Here is a 14,250-nt window from a genome sequence, read left to right as displayed (position 1 = left end):
TCTCTACTTTCAAAAATCTATAAAAATAAAAGTTATAGATTGCACAGACCACTTTCACCGCAGATTGAGAGTACACCTTGCCACAATGTCTGCTGCATCGTTTCAGGACAGTCTGATGTGTAATTACAAAATAAAAGCCTCCCAAATATCATAAATGAGATGCTTCATCGATTTTCAAAAATCTATAAAAATTAAAGTTATTCATTGCACAGACCACTTTCACCTCAGATTGAGGGTACGCCTTCCCTCAATATCAGCTGCATCATTTCAGGAGTGTCTGATGTGGAATTACAAAATAAGAGCCCCCCAAATACCATAAATGAGATGCTACACCTCTATTTTCAAAAAACTATAAAAATTAAAGTTATACATTGCACAGGCCACTTTCACCTCAGATTGAGAGTACATCTTACCACAATGTCAGCTGCATCGTTTCAGGACTGTCTGATGTGTAATTACAAAATAAGTGCCCCACCAAATATCATAAATGAGGTGCTGAATCTCTACATACAAAAAATCTATAAAAATTAAAGTTATAGATTGCACAGGCCACTTTCACCTCAGATTGAGAGTACACCATCCCACAATGTCAGCTGCATCGTTTCAGGACTGTCTGATGTGTAATTACAAAATAAAAGCCTCCCAAATCTCAAAAAAAGCTGCTGCATCTACTTTCAAAAAAGTTTATGAAAAAAAAGTTATAGATTGCACAGACCACTTTCACCGCAGATTGAGAGTACACCTTGCCACAATGTCTGCTGCATCGTTTCAGGACAGTCTGATGTGTAATTACAAAATATAAGCCTCCCAAATATCATAAATGAGATGCTTCATCGATTTTCAAAAATCTATAAAAATTAAAGTTATTCATTGCACAGACCACTTTCACCTCAGATTGAGGGTACACCTTCCCTCAATATCAGCTGCATCGTTTCAGGAGTGTCTGATGTGGAATTACAAAATAAGAGCCCCCCAAATATCATAAATGAGATGCTACACCTCTATTTTCAAAAATCTATAAAAATTAAAGTTATACATTGCACAGGCCACTTTCACCTCAGATTGAGAGTACACCATCCCACAATGTCAGCTGCATCGTTTCAGAACAGTCTGATGTGTAATTACAAAATAGGAGCCTCCCAAATCTCAAAAATAAGCTGCTGCATCTCTACGTTCCAAAATCTATAAAAATAAAAGTTATAGATTGCACAGACCACTTTCACCGCAGATTGAGAGTACACCTTCCCACAATATCAGCTGCATCGTGTCAGGACTGTCTGATGTGGAATTACAAAATAAGAGCCTCCCAAATCTCATAAACAAGCTGCTGCATCTTTACTTTCAAAAATCTATAAAAATAAAAGTTATAGATTGCACAGACCACTTTCACCTCAGATTGAGAGTACACCTTGCCACAATGTCAGCTGCATCGTTTCAGGACGGTCTGATGTGGAATTACAAAATAAGAGCCTCCCAAATCTCATAAATGAGATGCTGCATCTCTATTTTCAAAAATGTATATTAAAAAAATTTATAGATTGCAAAGACCACTTTCACCTCAGATTAAGAGTACACCTTCACACAAAATCAGATGCGTCGTTTCAGAACTGTCTGATGTGGAATTACAATATAGGAGCCCCCCCCCCCTCCCAAATCTCATGAATGAGATGCTGCTCTATTTTCAAAAATGTATACAAATTTAATTTATAGATTGCACAGGCCACATTAACCTCAGATTGAGAGTACACATTCACACAGTGTCATCCGTGTCGTTTCAGGACTCTCTGATGAATTTTACAAAATAAATGCAGATTATACATTTGAGCATCTCTACTTTCAAAAAGCTATAAAAATAAAAGTTCTAGGGTCCACATACCATTTTCAACTCAGATAAAGAGTACAACATCAACTACAAAAAGACATCATGTTGAATTTCACACATAAAAATGTTTAATGTTATAATAATTTAGACTTTTCTTTCACATTTTTCACAAAACAGTGTTTATACTCAATTTAATCAAAAACATTTTACCATTTACAACTATTAATAACAATTTAAAAGAACAACTGCACACTTCAAAAAAAGGAAAAAGAATAAAGTTTGTTTTAATTAAACAATTTAAGAGCACAATATGCAGCTCCATGTGTTAGCTCTGGCCTGTTCCAGGTCTTCTTTGGCCATACCCAGGCACTTTTCATGGTACCACCTTTCACATGTGTCACATTGGATCTAGAAATGTATTAGTTGGAAATATCAGGGAACTGCTACAGTTTAATATTGCTATTGCTTTTCACTTTATCTAGTGGTTAACAAACTCACCCAATTTATGAAACGATGCACAGATCCAGTAGGCTTTTTAAGGGAACACATGGAACAGTTTTCGGCTTCATCGAACATTGCAATTTTCATATAAACAAAAATTAGTAACGCAAACAAATTTTTCTCTCGATCCAGCCTTTAAATCAGGCTTCAAAACAGTAATTTACCTCCAGTGACAATAACAATGTGTGTTACTTGTTTTTTCAACATTGGTGGTGGCATGTAGACAAACGGTGCATTTACATCCCCTTCAATTTGGTGAACATATGTTTATATGACATTGGAGATCAAATACTTTCATGTATTTAGGCCTCTGCATAGTCATCTGGCATCTGTAGTTGTTATTTTCCACAGTTGTTAACTTAAAATTTTTGTTACCATGGATTACCCTTGATTGTAGAGAGACCTAGATGTAGGTAATGCAAGATTATAATATACCGTAACTGTAACTGAAAAGTGACATTCTTATTATAACCATATCTAACTGTCAAGCTGCTTAACAGACTTGGTAAGCATGAGAGTTTCCATTTCCAGAGAGAAAGCCACTCAAAAAGTGATGTTTACCATCTTTGGACTGGCACTGTATATTGTAAAGTACAATCACTTAAATCACTTAAAAACTATTTGATTATTATAAACTAATAGTTAACAAAGTGCCATTAGTACATTAGTCAACTTCATACAAACACTGATTTTGTAAGTCAATGTCACTGGAATCAACACTGTTATTAACCATTATTAACCATTACAATTGATAAGTTATGTAAAAGTACTGTTCATTCTTAGTCCATGCTGACTAAATTAGTTAAACATATGTATTCAACATTAACTAATGCATAGTTACTTTCAGAAGTTATAAGCAACAATATGTATTTTTCATATCTCTTGACCACTAGGTGGGACAACACCAAAACACTGCAGGTAGTCTTAGGTCATACTTGTTATAACACACACAAAGTCTCAATTTGCCAAACCGTTGCAGAGATATAGCCTCTCATCCTTTTTTAGATGTTTTTCGTAAATCTCGTACGTGTCTTATTCAATAATGGCTGGACAAATAAAATTGAATGCCAAAATTTTTTGCCAGCATGTTCTGAAGATGATCTGAGCAAATTTTTGCTGAAAATCAGACAATCCAACAAGTAGGTTTTTCGAACAATAGAAATCAGCGAAAAAATGAAACCTTATGATTTTTACAATTTTGGTATTCATTCGACTCAGCATGAGCCAATATTTCCTTCTGTGGCTTATGGCTTAAAAGTTCTTATAATAATCATGAGTAAAAATTTGGAAAAGTGGTGGTGTTAGAGACTCCAAATTTGCTTTGGTTAATGTGTTGAGACTGTCTTCTATCAGTGTACCAAATTTGACAACTTTCCTGCAAGTGGCTCTATGGGCTGCCATAGACTCGAGTGGAAGAAATGGACAAAGAAGAATAAGAACTTTGGTGCTTGGCCCCTAATAAGAATGCCAATGGATACAATGTGTGCCTATGCCTTTCTACTAATAACTCTAATAACTTCAATTTATAAATGATTTGTTATACTTGAATTCTGCTTGGTGTATTTGAATTTTGACTTGAGTCAGATGTGAGAAGCTGCATTTTATTATATATTTAAGCACACAGCAGACAAGAACTTGTTTTACAAACCTGATGCTTTGAGTATCTGTAGAGCCATCATTTTTCGTTCATTGGCCATTTCCTTTCTGGAAGTTCCAAATTGTAAAATGGGAACATTTGGAAATGCTTTCATTATTTCCCTTGCCATCTAAAAAAATCAATGATATAAGACCATCATGTAATATGTTAGACTCCAGCATATGGCAGCTTTTTTAACTAGAATTCCCCTAATCTTTTACTTGTCATTTTGTACAATCAAGTAAAAATAAGACAATGGCACATAAAGATTTACTTAATATAAAGAAGATAAGAGAGAGAGAGGTATTACAGTACATGTCACATACCAAGACAACAATGACGCCACAGCTACTGCCATCCTGCTGGACTGGATGTGTCATAACTCCTCCTTTCCACTGTATATTCAGCCACTCTGTTTTTCTTTGTTGAGTATTCCTCATTTGTATGTACTCACTAGGTGTGATGTATAATTAAAATATGTGTTAATTAGGAAAAAAGTACATAAAATTTGAAATCAAATTACTAGTCTATTCCAAATGTTTAATATACATATGTTTATAACTTAATTATTATAGTGTTTTTATAGTGTTATAGTGTTTTTTTCTTAGTGTCCAGAATGTAAATTATGTAAATAATTGTATTACTTTAAAGTCATACAAAGTCTAAACAATGTTTGCATCAATTGTGATTTGATTCATTTAACCTTTAGTCCTCCTGGTCAGTAATTACTTGTGATATGGGAAAAATAGCAATATGACATAATGACATCTTTTAAACACTTCAGTCTATGCATGCTTATTGGGTTCTTTGGTGTACCACTGTGGTGAATGCAAATATATTAAAATGTATCTTTAGTATCCCCAGCAACTGAACATCTTCACAACAATCGATGTTTGTTGTTTTCGATGAGCTATCTATCCATATTTTTTTCACCTGCTGTGTGTATTTACTGTTCAGTTATTTATTTAATGATGATTTATATATAATATAAATATTATTTATATATTATTATAATAGTAGCACAAAACCACTATTTGGAATTTTGCAAATGCTAACTTGTATTTTGTTACCAAGTACTTGTATTATTATTTACTTGTAATGTTTAATGAAAATAAAGTTGTATTTAAGCTATATCTAAAGTTAATGAGAAATGTCCCACCAATATCAACAACTTGTACACATTCTATGCCGTGAAAGCAAAACCTTTAGATGTGTAATAACAGTAGACAAAGTCATTAAAACTTTGTTAGTGGTTAGGTAAATAAATATAGAAAATTCTGTGCAACTGCATTCACATAGCCATAGGATGTGGCTTAAGGATGTGACAATGAGTTACATAAAGAATACCTGAGTTTTTGGGCAGCATGAATTGAGTCATCTTTCTCTGTGGGACTTTTTGATGGGTCTACCAGGTACACTGTGTGGTTGACCGCATTTATGAACTGAAAATGATAAGGTGAAACAACAGCTACTAATACTGAGTAGATCCAGATTTGGTAATGATAAAATGAAGTTATTCACCTACTCACCAGAAACTTCCAATGGACATTGTCAATGTTCACAAAAGAAACAATTCCCTGGTAATTGTTCAAGTTAATCTACCAAAGAACACAAACATTATATCAGCTTTGCAATTATTAAGTAAATTTGCCTTTTAAAAATATTATGACATTAACCATAATTCTGCATGTGGTTAGGGTTAGGCTAGGTTAGGTTCTATAATACTTAAGATATATAATATTGGTCTTTGGAAACACATACACACAAAATTGCATATCCATACTATAGTCAGTCCACCATAACTACCTTTGACAATTTTTGCCAGGCAAGCTGAGGTTTTTCCCCAAACAGAATCACACCTGCTACGTAGTGATTAAGAATGTAAATGGAATTCCCGATCTCTAGCTCACTGGCAGCAATATGAAACAGGGCTTCAATTATCTATGGAAAACAATTGCATATTTTTTAGAAAATTAGTGTTATACATTAAGAGTACAACATTTACAAACCATTGATCACATCATTGTTCTATCTAGTATAAATATTTGTCTTATTATTATTTACAATATAAAAATGCTATTTTCTATGTAACATTTGCAGCAATTTGTACTTTTATCTCAAAATGAGTAACTGTGTTTCAATTTAACCATTTCAATATTGCAATGTATACACACATAAACACAGGCTATAAAGAACCACACAGTATTTATCCATATGTTACCCTGGACCATAAAAGCAGTCATAAGGCTAAATTGTTTAAAATATTTACACATCATCTGAAAGCTGAATAAATAAGCTTTCCATTAATTTATGGTTTGTTAGAATTTGAAAATACTGAGAAAATCGGATTTAAATTTGTCCAAATGAAATCCTTAGTAATGCATATTACAAATAAAAAATTAAGTTTTGATATATTAACTTTTAAGTCTGTGATCTGCCATAATGCAAGACAACGCATCACATGTCTACTTGAGAACATGCTCAGGAGGACGCGCTTAGAACAGTTTGGACATGAATGAAGAGGTAAAAAAAACTATATAAATACTTTTCAGGTTCTAGCAGAGTAAGCAGACTGATCGTTTTGTGCATTTAAAGATCAATGTATCGTTACAAGACACAGGGTTTAATTTGGTTTTGTTTATGTTTTTTTGTGGTGAGTATGTAATTATTTAGTAGCTCTTTACTATTTGTCCTTGTTAATTTGTAGTTCTTAATGAGTCTAATTTCATTCTGTTATTTTTTGTCCCCTAATAGGCAGTCCTACATGGAATTTTACTTTCAGATTTGTTGTGTCCATATTTGTTAATCGTGGTAGATGACGTGGTAATGTAGATCTACTCAATATTCCTGCACTACATTCTTTACAGTTATGTATGAAAGATGGACCTTTATTTTATAGTATATTTATAATTTTATATACAGGTTTATAGTTATGAAAAGTTACTTAAGCTTATTTTAAATATAAAAAATAAATGTATGCTGTACCTCGCCATTTAGCCACTGGTGTGGCCGAAGTGTACAAAGTTCACTGTGATGAATGATAAATGATGTTACTTTGGTTTGTGTAGGGATCACAGAAACCACAACCTCAGTGTCTCTCCTTTTCCACAAAGAGGTGAGCTACAAATTTCAACCAAACATAAAAGACAGTTAAACAGAAAGGTAATGTGTTTCAATAAGATTTTTTATTTTAACTACTGTTTTTATTCTTTAAAATATTCAATCAAACTAGAACATTTAAAAGGTAATACTATGAGTATGAACATTTGATAAAAGAAAGTATTCTTACTTGATCCTGTGGGGTTGCTGTTGTCTTTGCCTTGTTGTCAACAATGTTTTCATGGTCCCCCTCCAGGGATGACCTTAGCTGTGGTGGCGAGATTTGTTTTCCAATGGGACCCTCAGACACTGAGGACTATCAACAGTTTAAAAACAGATCAGATTTTTAAGTAGCCTCATGAAACAGTGCTTCTGTTTCTCTTTTAAATCAATTTGTTTTTGTTTTTTTTGGAGTGGATGAAATTTCCATTGGTGCATAAGAATTAGGACTGTTATGTTATGTGAAGATTATGAATTTCATTTATTTCTGTAGAATGCATGAAAGCATTACATTGTCTCTATACCTTCTTTTTTGATGTCTTGAAACGGAAAGGCTTGGGAATTGCTGAGACATATCTTCCCCGTTTTTTCTGTTGCTTTTCTTTCCATATTTCTTTTTCTACTCTGTAAGTCTACATAAAGTAAGGGATTTGTAGATATGGTTTACATATCAAAGCATAGAATGGAATGACACACTACATGTAATTCTCCTGTTATAGTCCTTTCCAAAATATTCTAACCTTCCTTCGGAAAACTCTATCGGAGTCCTCATACTCCTTCAGGAGTGCAGTGTGGCTAATCCGATACTGGGCTACAAAGTCATCAAGCCTGGTGAGCCGGCCAGAAGTAAAACGAATATGTTTCAAGTCCCACTGACTCTTTTCCATTACTCATTGAGTTTTGTTGTCCTGTGTAATGTTCTGAGAAAGGATACAAAGACAGGTGAAAACATAATTTAGCTGTACGACAAAATAAGAGTTGTGTCACAATTTACTGTAATTGTACAAACTATATAATTACTTGTCTTGTAAGCTTTCTCAGGGCATTGTATCTCCTGGAGCACTGCTTATACTGTGGTCCTGTCCCATGTCATCCAAGGTCACCTTTGTATTTAAAAAAAAAATTTTTTTTTTAATTGTCAGAAAACACATCGTCTGATATTTCTGTCCAAAAAGGGAAATGTGACATAGTTATATGACAAACCTAGCATTATCCCGGTCCATAATCCAGCAAATGGCAGAACGTATTTCTTGAGGTGATCAATAAGCCCTTTGCATTGGTACACATTGACCTCTCCATGCTTGTCCAGTGGGGCATTAGAAATAATTGCATTGCAACGTTTTGCAAATCTGTTGCTTCCTGTAATATCCTAAAAAGAATGCAACAATGTGTTATTAGAGGTGTTTTACAGTTTTTCTCAGATGCTTTGGAGCATTTTCAGATCAGAAATGAAATTTTCAAAACTACTTGTTCAACCTCCACATCATATAGTATCTTGTGCACATCATCATAAAAGCAATCTCTCACTACTCTAAACAAATTGTGACCACTTTTGTACAACCATTTTACTGACTGTGCACAACTGTTTGCTGTTTTCTACATTATAAATTGTTTTTTGTAATGATGATCCAAAAATATTATACTGGTTCTCTATTAAAATTACACTGCATGCACAAGGTTTTTTTGTGTGTGTTTACCCTCTGTTATTTTATCTTTTTCTCCACTGGTTTCAAGTCTTTTAATTTTCTATCACAATGACATTGTAATGCATTTTTATGGTCAGACCACAAGTACAGTACAGCAGAATTTTGAATCCTGTCCATTGTCTTGTAATTATTATCGCACATGCAGTAATGTGTAAATTTGGGCTGTTGAAATGTATATATTCCATACATAAGAAACTCAGCCTTGTGCATTTTCAGTGGAAACCAAACCATAGTTTACATCTGCACATTATATTTACATTTACCAGATGCTTTTATCCAAAGTTGATTACAGTGCATTCAGGCTAACAAATCATTATAATTTTTTTAACCTAACATGTGTACTCCATGGGAATCGAACCCACAACCTTTTGCGCTGCTAATGCAATGCTCTACCACTGAGCCACAGACATAAGGAAACCGTGCTTTGACAGACTGGCATTATGACAGACTGATGCATTTTTGACATTTGTGAACAATGACAAAAGGGTTTGTCATTATCATGTCAATGGTCTATTTCTTGACACAAATACTTACTTTTGAGAGATTAATCCATGGACAAGTAATCCATTGTTGAATGCTGTTTGTACAAATTGTTTTGAGATATGCACTTACTGGTTTGCAATATTAATAATGATTTAAGAAATTCTCCAAACTAACTGATAATAACTGTAAATTGTAGTACTTGTCACATTTGCCACATTTCAAGAGAAGACAACAGTCTTTGTGGTTACCAGTATGTCCTCCTTAGTCCAATAACCAAAATAATAATTGAAGGAGAGGATTGAGTGGATGCCGCTGATCATATCCTTTCTTCAATATATATATATATATTATCTCATTAATATTGTGTAATTATTAATCAAGTGTTTGATCAGTATTTAACCTCCAAGATTGTTGTATGATTTAACTAAATAAGTAAAAAGCCATCTATATACGTATAGATAGATGCATGCTGCTTACACAGATATATTATTTTCCCTTTTAGAAGTGTTTAGAAGAAACAGACAGGAGCATATGTGAGTGTATTCCTTCTCCTAGGGTCACAAGGTCAGCTAAAAGGGTCAGGGGAGGCCCTTCCTCTACGTGCGCTGCGAGGGACAAAAAGAAATGTAGAACTGTGAATCCTGTTCTATCCTGTATTTCTATTCCTCAAGATTAATAATAATAATAATTCATTACATTTATATAGCACTTTTCTAGGCACTCAAAGTGCTTTACAGAGTCTGGGGGTATCTCCTCATCCACCACCAGTGTGCAGCATCCACCTGGATGATGCGACGGCAGCCATAGTGCGCCAGAACGCCCACCACACACCAGCTTACTGGTGGAGAGGAGACAGAGTGATGAAGCCGATCAGTAGACATGGGGATTGTTAGGAGGCCATGATGGTCAGAGGCCAATGGGCGAACTTAGCCAGGATGCCGAGGTCACACCTCTACTCTTTTCGAAATATATCCTGGGATTTTTAATGACCACAGAGAGTCAGGACCTCGGTTTAACGTCTCATCCGAAGGACGGTGCTTGTTGACAGTATAGTGTCCCCATCACTACACTGGGGTGCTAGGACCCACACAGACCACAGGGTGAGCACCCCCTGCTGGCCTCACTAGCACCTCTTCCAGCAGCAACCTAGTTTTCTCAGGAGGTCTCCCATCCAGGTACTGACCAGCCTCAGCCCTGCTTAGCTTCAGTGGGAAACCGGTCTTGGGCTCCAGGGTGATATGGCTGCCGGTTCTAATGTCGGCCTATTATGTGTGTGTATCCAACCGTAGTGATAAGAGACTTGCCAGTGCTAGAGAACCTTGAATTGTATATATGGACTTTGTGTGTACAGTATGTGTGTGTGTCAGCACCTATGTTCTGTACAGAAGAATAGTTTCTGCTGACATTGTGGTTGATTTTGTATTGTACGGGGGGCGGCCTACGAACTCCGTCGAAAGTATTGAAGCTGACTTCTGCTGATGAAATTGCAAAATATTTTCTTCAAATAAAATTATTATTATTAATTGAACTCATCTCTGACTCCTGGTCTTCATTGCCAAATATCTGGTCCTTGGGTTTTAACTGTAAATTCCCCAACATAATAAAATAATAAAAGTTCTCACTTTGACCTTTTTGACAATTACCATGTCCTATAGATAGATAGATAGATCAGGAAGATCAGATGATAGATCTAACATTTACCTTCAAGTCCTCTGCGTCACCCCTAGACTTGGTAGTCTCATCCAATGGAGTCCCTTTTTTCTGCAGCCACGATTGCAGGTTCTTGAAGTGCTTCTCAACACTTGCACCACAGCATGGACTGGAGAAGACAACTGTAGCACTTTGAACCATGTCATCCAGTTCTTTTAAAGTGCTTGCAGTTGTGAGGGCACCAAAGACATGCATTGCCAGGTGGTAGTGGTTTGTTGCACTGAGGAAAGTAATATCATAATTGAATTTGAATTTTTAAAAACTAACATGACAGCATTTATGGATATTACGTTACTTGTGTGAACTAAAATCCCATTATGCTCTGCATTTAAGACTTGCTACTGTATTAGAAATGTACTTAATGCAGACAAATTTCATAATATATTTTTTTAATATATACTACAAGGATTTTGTAGTAATAATACATTCTGCTTACTACTTTCTGCACATTTCCTTTGCATTCTTCATCACATGGCTGAGGCATCTATGCAGAACTGGCACATCAAAATCTTCCGGTTTCCCTTTTCCACTTGCAATGTTGTAATAGTGGTTTATTGTGTCAGTCAGGTTTTTTTTTGCAAATGCCATGCATATAGCCTGCATTAACACAATTGACCCATCACAAATGACCATGACAGGTGACCGCATACCCTTCCTTCCAAACCACCTTGCCACGTCTGTTAGAAATGCCTCAAGAAAATACAAAACTGAGGCTGTGGTGTGGTCGCAAGTAAGGTACGTGGCAACAGGAAATGGAGATGAGGTTTTGTGTGGATTTCTGACCACCAACTCATATACATAGAATGGAGGTGATCCTGTCTCTCTCCTCATTATGCTTCCAGTCGCATCTAGATAAATTATGTCCTCCTGGCATCGTTCCTGATATATGTGTATACTCCTTTTTGACCACAGCAGGACCCCTTTTGGGTGTAGCATCACTTTCTGGAGTACCTCATCTGGACTGTTTGTTCTCTTTTGTAGCATTATTTGAAGGCTGATTATTTCATTGCTGTGTTGAAATTCAACTGTTGCTTTAAGGTCCTTGTCACTATCCACAGTCACTGTAACAGTGATTGGACAATCTTCAAATCGGCAGTAGGCAAGACATGAAAATTCTGGGCTGGTTTGTTTCGAACCCAATCCTTTCAGTCTGTGTCTTTTAAAAGCAAATGAACAGTATGGATGTATTGTCCTCAGCCCTTTGGAAATTACTGTGGTCCATTGAAGTCCTGCAAAGCCTCTTTTTTCCCTCTTCTTTATCAAGTTATCCCACTCACTCTTGTCAATGAAAAAGAAGGAGGGGTTCTTAGGCACACAGATTTTGACGAACCCGTCTTCATCTGATTCACTAATCATGAAGCCCTAATGGAAAAAGTACAATGTTAATGGTTTGCCATGAAGAAAAAATAGTTTTTTAAAAACGATCATCTACACTAAACTACTTATGTGTTACGTGTGAAAGTTTAATCTGTACTATAAAAACTTAATTATTTGTCTGTTGCTTAAGATGGTGCTGCTTATTTGGGGGACACATTTGGACTGTTCACTTGTCCATGTGCATTTTTTTAACATGGATGCGCAAAATTTCAATAACTATTTCTTCTTTATTAATTTATCAATTTATGGTTCCAATCAATATTCCAAACAAAACTATGTAGTTTAATTCTAAAACAGTTTTTGTGTTATTAATATTGTCAAACCTGAATACAAATACTTGTAGTAATTCAAACATCAAAAATGTAAAGTGACATTACAAAAATAAACGAATTACTTCAAAAATATAGTTATAAAATAACATTATTATTTTAATTCATATGAAAAAAAATTAAAGGGTCAGAAAAAAAAAGCTATTTTACAAACTCGTGTTCAATCAGAACAGTGGATGGGGGGGACTTCATTTTTTTAAAGCATTATATTGGTCCACTTCAGCTGTGACAAAGTTACTTCAACAACTGCTTTACATTTTCATGTCTTTTAAAGGTGAAGCAATAAAGGGAATATGTGTTTGTTTGGATTGATTTTAAATATAATAATAGTGTTCATCAACGTTTTAACATTTATGCATTTAGCAGACACTTTTATCCAAAGCTACTTACAGTGCATTCAGGCTTTACTTTTTTTTTTACTTCATTTTTAACAATATGTATGTACAGTACAGACCAAAAATTTGGACACACCTTGTCATTCTAAGAGTTTTCTTTATTTTCATGACTATAAAAATTGTAGAGTCACACTGAAGGCATCAAGGGCTATTTGACCAACAAGGAGAGAGATGGGGTGCTGCACCAGATGACCTGGCCTCCACAGTCACCGGACCTGAACCCAATCGAGATGGTTTAGGGGTGAGCTGGACCGCAGACAGAAGGCAAAAGGGCCAACAAGTGCTAAGCATCTCTCGGGGAACTCCATCAAGCACGGTTGGAAGACCATTTCAGGTGACTACCTCTTGAAGCTCATCAAGAGAATGCCAAGAGTGTGCAAAGCAGTAATCAAAGCAAAAGGTGGCTACTTTGAAGAACCTACAATATGACATATTTTCAGTTGTTTCACACTTTTTTTATGTATATAATTCCATATATAATTCCACATGTGTTAATTCATAGTTTTGATGCCTTCAGTGTGAATCTACAATTTTCATAGTCATGAAAATAAAGAAAACTCTTTGAATGAGAAGGTGTGTCCAAACTTTTGGTCTGTACTGTATGTTGGGAATTTAACCTATGACATTTGCTAACAAAATGCTTTACCACTGAGCCACAGGAACCAAAATTTGAGAAAATATGACTTTGAGAAATCACAGACTGAACCTTTATTATCATGTGAAACCATAACGATTATAACCCTGAAGTGGACCATTGTCTTTCTAAAGTTTCTAAATACTGTGAAAAACTCTCCTGAATGTCAAAGGTATTTGGATCAGAAACGTTTCAATTACCAGACAGACCTAGTGGCCTCAAATACCCTGAACTACTTTAAATGAATCACAAACAGTGATAACTTACTTGGCCTGGAGACTCACATCTTTCATCTCCAGCAGCACTTCCACTGTCCTCGGATGGCACTGTATATGGGGATGATTCTGGCTGCTGCTTTTATAGAAAGACAGAAAATACTGTTATTACAACGTAGGAATTATTACATGAAAAAGATATCGGTACCAAAAAGGTTGACTAACTGGTTCAGAAGACTCGCGTCTTTCATCTCCAGCAGCACTTCCACTGTCCTCGGATGGCACTGTATATGGGGACAATTTTGGCTGCTGCTTTTATAGAAAGACAGAAAATATTGTTATT

The 14,250-nt window shown here is 35.3% G+C and overlaps 2 protein-coding genes across 2 annotated transcripts in view; both read right to left on the bottom strand.

Annotated features, from left to right (window-relative positions):
* Positions 1–3,861: 3,861 nt before the first annotated feature.
* Positions 3,862–7,945, bottom strand: LOC132152292 (uncharacterized). Its single transcript, XM_059561094.1, has 9 exons — positions 7,799–7,945; positions 7,583–7,690; positions 7,249–7,374; positions 6,945–7,079; positions 5,766–5,900; positions 5,489–5,557; positions 5,307–5,401; positions 4,286–4,412; positions 3,862–4,089 (listed from the first exon to the last, which is right to left on the bottom strand). The coding sequence occupies exons 1-9, from the start codon at positions 7,943–7,945 to the stop codon at positions 3,964–3,966; spliced, it is 1,068 nt and encodes a 355-aa protein (XP_059417077.1). The 3' UTR covers positions 3,862–3,963.
* A 251-nt stretch (positions 7,946–8,196) lies between these two features.
* LOC132152291 (uncharacterized) overlaps positions 8,197–14,250 on the bottom strand; it is a 6,584-nt gene continuing 530 nt past the window's right edge. The window contains exons 3-6 of the mRNA XM_059561092.1: positions 14,133–14,219; positions 13,960–14,046; positions 10,949–11,177; positions 8,197–8,427 (exon numbers count right to left, since the gene is read on the bottom strand). Coding sequence (XP_059417075.1) covers positions 8,197–8,427; positions 10,949–11,177; positions 13,960–14,046; positions 14,133–14,219 — 634 coding nt within the window. The remainder of the gene's footprint in view (positions 8,428–10,948; positions 11,178–13,959; positions 14,047–14,132; positions 14,220–14,250) is intronic.

The sequence above is a fragment of the Carassius carassius genome, chromosome 10 (assembly GCF_963082965.1).
Source record: "Carassius carassius chromosome 10, fCarCar2.1, whole genome shotgun sequence".
NCBI classification, from domain to species: domain Eukaryota; kingdom Metazoa; phylum Chordata; class Actinopteri; order Cypriniformes; family Cyprinidae; genus Carassius; species Carassius carassius.
Note: the sequence above shows the minus strand (reverse complement) of the source record. Positions and strands in the feature narration are given on the sequence as shown.